The 6,873-nt window shown below is 36.6% G+C and overlaps 1 protein-coding gene across 1 annotated transcript; it reads left to right on the top strand.

Moving 5' to 3' along the window:
- Positions 1-5,108: 5,108 nt before the first annotated feature.
- Positions 5,109-6,799, top strand: LOC112504547 (protein NBR1 homolog; the record flags this gene model as incomplete). Its single annotated transcript, XM_025108493.1, has 3 exons — positions 5,109-6,337; positions 6,407-6,533; positions 6,631-6,799. Coding segments are annotated over 3 exons (1,525 nt in total), but the record flags the coding sequence as incomplete, so codon positions are not given.
- Positions 6,800-6,873: the final 74 nt, after the last annotated feature.

Raw genomic sequence — 6,873 nt, 5'->3', positions numbered from 1 at the left:
TTATTTTTATTAAAAAATATTATTAAACCTAAATTAAGTTACTTCGTTACGTTAAATTAAATTATAATAAAAAAATTTGAATTAAAAAAAATACACAAACAATAACTTTTAAATTGTTAATTTGATACTAATATTGATATATTGTTTGCAAATTTTATACGATATTTTCAAATTTATATTCTATTAAAAAATATAAGCATTATCGCTGTCTTAAAACCACATAAAATCATATTATATCGGCATGAATAAAAAATAAAACGAAACGTTTAAATGGAAATGTGTCTCGATGCATTACACGAGTACCGTTTTAGTATATATATATATATATATATATACTTTCTTTTTTAAATAATAAACTGATAACTCGTTTTTTAAATTAATTATCTGAAATAAAATTAATATTTTATTTAAATAAATTTTACCAAAAAAAATGAGAATTCCATTATCTTTAATTTAAAATCCATATATATATATATATATAAGATTCACAAATAAAGTTTAAAATGATTCAGAATCTAGCTCATAAATTATAAAGTGACTCATGTACAAGTTATAATTAAGATTCATATATGAATCTATGTTATGTTTCACGTGTTCACATATAAATTTTAAACTGACTGGGAATCTCATTTATAAACTTTAAATTGATTCATATACAAAATATGATTAAGATTCACATGTAAACCTATGTTAGGATTCACATTTTCCCGTATGAACCAAAGAAAAACATCATTGTTTGTGTTCATATATGAGATTTAGGTAAATGAGATTTAATTCGACTTGTAAATTATAAAATTGTCAATGACTTCAAGGTGAAAAATTGGATAAAAAAATCGATATGTATCAATATCCAAATAATGTTATAGAAAAAACAAAATAAATTGGATATTTGAGTTTTTTTTCAATACCAATTATCTCATCATTTCCTTGATTTTATGGGTTATTATTGAAGTGTGCGACGACTTTCATGTGCTAGAACTTTAGCTGGTAAGCATTAACACATTTCATGATTGCACATATCACCATCCTTTCTCTCTCTCTCTCTCATCCTATAGATATATAATCTGCGTAAGTATATATATATATATATATGTATACATATTGGTGGTGTTGGTGTTTTCTCTATGTCGTGCACAGTGAATTAAGCTCTGAAACAGCTGAAGAGAAATAAAAGGCAGCGAAACAACCAAAATCTCATTTAGAATCACTCTACTTTGTCCCTCTCCGAATCCCATCAACGATTTTTAGTGAGAGAAGAAGAGTTTAAGAGAGAGAGAAAACGGGTGAGAAGGATAATGGATTACATTAGTAATTAATGAAAAAACTTAAAAATAAAAATTTCAAAACTATTAGTGGCGATTACTTATCTCATTCTTAAATTTTTAATGCTTCTCATTTGAACCTAACATCTCAATTGCAAATAAAAAAAGATTCAAACTGCAAACCATATACCATCAAAGTCACTTTATAACTACCCCTAATTAATAGCAGGGGTATGAGGAAAAAAAAAAAAAAACTTAACGAACAATCGCATTTTAGATGATTAATTTCATAAATTATTTTTTTAATGAAAAAAAATCAAACTCTTTCATTTTGAATGATTAATTTCCCGAACTTTTTTTTGGAATGAAAAAATAATTAAATTTTCTCAAATGATCAAGTCTCTATAAAAAAATTTAATAAAACAAGTCATCGAACTTTTAAAAATTGGTTACTTATATCATTTTTTAACCCAAAAAAACTACTTGCAGACGACTAGAAATGTCTTCAAATAAAAATATTTGTAACCCCCTAAAATAGATCAAAAAGAAGGAGATCGATAGCAGAGGTCAATAATATGATAGGCGATATGAAGAACGGACAACGATGAAAGACAGTGAGTGGCGAACGGGAGTGATACCTTTGTTTGTAATGGGTTTGAAGAGTGTAGGATTTGGAAATGGTAAAATTGGTTTAATTTTATTAAAATTCGATGATTTATTTATTACAAAAATATGTTCAGGGACTTAATGTTTAAAACGAGAAAATTTAACGGTTTTTCAGTCAAAACAATGGTTCACGGACTTAATCATTCAAGATTAAAAAATTTAATGATTTTTTATTAAAAAATAATTCAATAACTTAATCATTCAAAACATAATAATTGGTTAGGATTTTATGAAAGCATACGTATTTTAACTTTTTTTTTTTTGCTTATCTATACTATCTTATAATGCATTTGGCTAAAACTCTTAAACTCTTAATCTCTTAAACTCTTAAAAACAACCTCTATTGCCAATTGTACAACTCATTAAAGCCATCCCTAAACCCAACTTCTTTAACGCTTTCATCGGCCCTAAACCCAACTTCTTTTAACTCTTTCATCGGCTCCAACAGATTAAGATTGAGATGAAATCGAATCCAACAAACTCTCCCCTATCGATTTCAAGATTTTGATAATGATATCGACTCACYCTCCCCTWTCGATTTCATCGGTTCCAGATTTCATCGCCATCCCTAAAACAAATTCGATCGTCATTTTCTTCAATCGTGCTTCCATCGTCTTCTTCAATCTTCYAGGAAAACGTTTAGGGTTCTGTTAGCTTAGGGTGTTCTCGAATCTTCTTCGAAATCTGACCTGTGTTCTCGAATCTTTTTGTAGGTTCTTCGAAATCTGATCTGTCTTCCATCGTCTTCTTCAACGTTCAATCCATCTCCAGGTAATTATTTGGTTTGTTTTTACCATTCATGTACAACACAAAAATCAAAATTTTCAAATACCCATTAGGGTTTATGGAGTCAAGATTGGGCAAAAGCTCATGAACCCAGAAAGAGGACTCTTTATTTGTTATCTTTTATTATCTTTTATTTGATGGAGTCAAGATTGGGTCCATCCAGATCATATTTCATGGACGTCATTGTCATTTTCTTTAGGTTTTTTTTGATAATGATGAGTTAGCAACTCAAACCGGCAAAACTAAAAATAGAACATTTGTAATTGAATGCAATTGTAGTAACTGATTAGGCCTTTCTTTTTAGTGGTAATATCACTTGTAGTTCTGATACTGCCTCTGGTTTTCCTTGTATTTTGTATTTCTTGTTAGAATTTGGGATTTGCAGGGTTTATATATCGATGAAAGAACTTGGATAATATATTGGATCGTGAAAGGAGTCACTCCGTAGGTAATATTTCAACCCTATTGTAGCCTCTGGGTATCACAAACTTCACTTTGATATACTCCAAAATACACACTCAAGAATCAAGATTTGAAGGAAAAATCTAGAGCAAATCCTCACTCGTTATTTTTTTGAGAAAAATGATTTACAGGTATATTTGATGATCTAGAATTTAAGAGAAGATTCTCTCTATGTTAATAAAGATATCTAAATGATTTACAGGTATATTTGGTAGTAATATGAGCAAGTGCCATGAAGTCGACATCAAAACCTTAAATCCTCTTAATCAGTGATATACGTGATGAACCCTTTTTACATTATAGCTGATATTATATCATATGATATTATCTAGAGCTTTCTCAATCATCATGTTGCACTCAATTGTTTTTTTCACTAACAAGATCTTGCTGGGGATGTGGTTCAAAATTTGAAGGACTTTGTAACACCCGAAATTTTATTTTAGGTAATTTTACCTTATTTGTTAATTTTCTCTATTTTCAAAAAGGGGGGGGTACCCAAGCAGAGAATATCAACCTCGGCACCTTGACCATTTCTGTTTCCCACCTTAACAGCAAACAGCAAGTCTGCTGTGCTATTTCTTCCTCGCTTCCCAATTCGTCAAGCGGCAACAATGAGCCGTGTTTGRGCTGCCTGTGCCTCGCCAAGACAGYAGCTTTAGCTGCGTGTTTGCTGTACTCCCGGAACAACAGCAGCAACCACCCATCAGCGGACCATTTCATTTGCGCCTTCTCGTTTCGTCGCCCTCCCAAGACTCAAAACAGCAGCAGCAACAGCCGCGAACAGCAGCTACTGCGTCTTCCTCGTTCGCCCATAACAGCCGGCAGCAAGGCAGCGGCCCCTGTTGTGCTGTGCTGTCTTCTGCACGCCTCGCCAAACAGCAAACAACAGCAGCAAACAGCAGGCTGCAGGTGCCGTTTTCTCCGTCTTCTCGCCCGAACAGCAGCCGTAAGGAGCAGAGCCATTGCGTCCTTCTCGATTAGCCAGCAGCAGACAGCAGCTTCGCTAAGCTGTTTCTTCGCCTCCATTCGCCCAAACAGCAAGCAGCTTTTCTGCTGTGCTGATTCTCCACTTTTTCCCTGCGCGTTTCCTCAGACCAGCAGCATCTGCGGGTGCCACCTGCGCATTTCGGTCGTCCCTTAGATACAGCAGCAGCAACAGTAGTCGTTGCAGCCTTGCTCTATGTTTCCTTTACCCAATCAGCACCAGCAAGAAGACCGGGCAGTTGTGCCCTTTCTCTTTCGAATAGCAGAACGCAGACAACACCATTGATGTGCTGTTTTCCCCTTCGTTGCACCCCGTAACCCAAACAGCAGCTGTTACTGCGTTTTCTTTCTATGTTTTCCTTCACCAAACAGCAGGCAACAAACCTGCTGCGCTCCACTGGACAGCAAACAGCAAACAGCACCTGTACGATGCTGTTTTCTTAGTGATTCTTTGCCCGAACAGCTACCTGCAACGCGAACCTTGCTGTCATTTGCCAAACAGCGAACAGCACTCTGCTGTGCTGATTACCTCCCTTGCGTCTGCCGATTTAATCCCGAGAAAGTAGGGTTTCTACTAAACCCTTCAGGTGAGTTCATCTTGATCATTTTATTAGGAAACTTTATATTAATTGAAAAGGAGTATTTTGCTTCCCTTATGCCCTAATTCCATGTGCTTACTTGTTAAATGAAATGAAAACGTATGGGTCTAAAGAGTGAGCTTGAGTAATCCCATTTTAATGATCGGTTGAGTTGGGTAAATAGTCTTAATCACTTGGTAAATTACCCATTTCAAAGCGTTGTTGGCCACTAAATACTAAAACTCTATCGCTCTTGGTTTGGAGTCCTTTAATGATAAGCTGGACATTTTTCGTTTGAGTTCTGACACATGCAAAATCTTATCGATAAATGATTGCCATTATGCTTATGGTACRGATTTATTGATAAATTTGTGCTGTTTTTTTGCAGGTTAAGTTTGGGGAAACACTTCGACGCTTTAGTGCACTTGTTCATGACAAGGAACTTGCTCTTGATGTTGTCATGTTGAGGGCGAAGATCCGCAATCTATTTGGCTTTGATTCTGATGTTGATTTCACTCTCACTTATGTTGATGAAGATGGCGACGAGGTTACTCTTGCTGATGATGATGATATCCATGATGTTGTGCGCCAGTCTCTGAATCCGTTGAGGATAACTGTGAAGTTAAACAATGGCAAGTCTGATGAACCAAGTGGGACTTCTACTCCCCTGAGATCCTTGAATTCTGGTGTCTCTGAAATTCTGAAATCTGTRCCTGAGCCCTTTCGCKATGTGCTTGCTAAACTKCCCCTAGATTTGGCATCTAAAGCATCATCTTCTGCTCCCGGGATTGCTGAGCTTGTGGAAAAGCTCACAAAAACATACTTGAATCAGCTTTCTGACCCTATTGCTAGCCCAAAGGCMCCCACCCCTGGCGAWGGTTCAGCAACCGTTAATGGCSAAAAGGRTAAGAATTCTGAATCATCGAACGTTAATGGTCGAAAGGGTAAGACTTCTGGACCATCAGTTGTGACGGACAGTAAGGTTCCAGTGGACCCTGAACTTATAAAATCCAAATCGAAGAAGAAAGAAGAGCAGGTTCAAAAGGTGAATGAAGGTGTGAAGTTCAAAGATGTTCAGCCCCCAAGAGCGGTTGATCTTAATGTTCCTTACTTTGATTATGAAGCTTTTCAGACYCCATTTAWTACCAACAAGGGTGTGGAAGGGTCTAATGGCCGAACTTATTCCCAAGTTGTATCTGATCTTCCTTCCATGAAAATCAAAGACACCACTGATGGTAGCTCTGAAAAGAAGAATGCTGGTTTTGCTGCACCCTGTCTTGATTATCTGAAGCAATATATTCAGGATCATAACGTGACTGAGATGGGTGGTCTGTCATCAGCTGACATCCCAAAAGCTACTGATGATTCTGGCAGTTCGTCGGGCTGGGCTCAGGGCATGTTGAATGCAACTAATCAATGCCCATTTTCAGGAATGCCATTACCAAACGACCTTAGTTTGCATGCTTATCAACCTTCTCGCGGTCCTTGGAGGAGAAGCTATAACCATGGTAATGGCATAGGCAATATATTTCACAGGGGTGTTCGTTGCGATGGTTGTGGTGTTCATCCGATAACTGGGCCTCGGTTCAAGTCCAAAGTGTATGTAATCATTATTATTGCTAATTAGTCTATCCGTAAACCAGTTTTAGTAACTTGTGCCTTTTGCAGGAAAGAAGATTATGATCTGTGCAGCGTTTGCTTTGCTGGAATGGGTAATGTTGCTGACTACATCAGACTGGATCGCCCTGCAAATCTTGTAAGGCATCATATGCCTTTCAAGGGGTTTCATGATCCGGTATGTAGTTTTTAAATATATAGCGCTTCAATGTGTATTCGGTGTTTACTTGGTGCTGACTGATAATAAATGTGGTATATTTTTGCTTTGMTGATAGTCTCTTCGGATTCCACCTCCAACTCTGCCTCATGCTTTGAGAGCTCCTGGGACAAAGCTTCCTCGGTCTAAGCTTGATAGCCGCTTCATTCTTGATGTTAATGTTTTTGATGGTACCCTCATGGCTCCATTCACTGCATTCACCAAGATTTGGAGGATGAGGAATAATGGTACCAGCAAGAAGACCGGGCAGTTGTGCCCTTTCTCTTTCGAATAGCAGAACGCAGACAACACCATTGATGTG

This window comes from Cynara cardunculus, unplaced genomic scaffold (genome assembly GCF_001531365.2).
Source record: "Cynara cardunculus var. scolymus isolate 2C unplaced genomic scaffold, CcrdV1 Un_Scaffold_5966, whole genome shotgun sequence".
Taxonomy (NCBI): Eukaryota; Viridiplantae; Streptophyta; class Magnoliopsida; order Asterales; family Asteraceae; genus Cynara; species Cynara cardunculus.
Note: the sequence above shows the minus strand (reverse complement) of the source record. Positions and strands in the feature narration are given on the sequence as shown.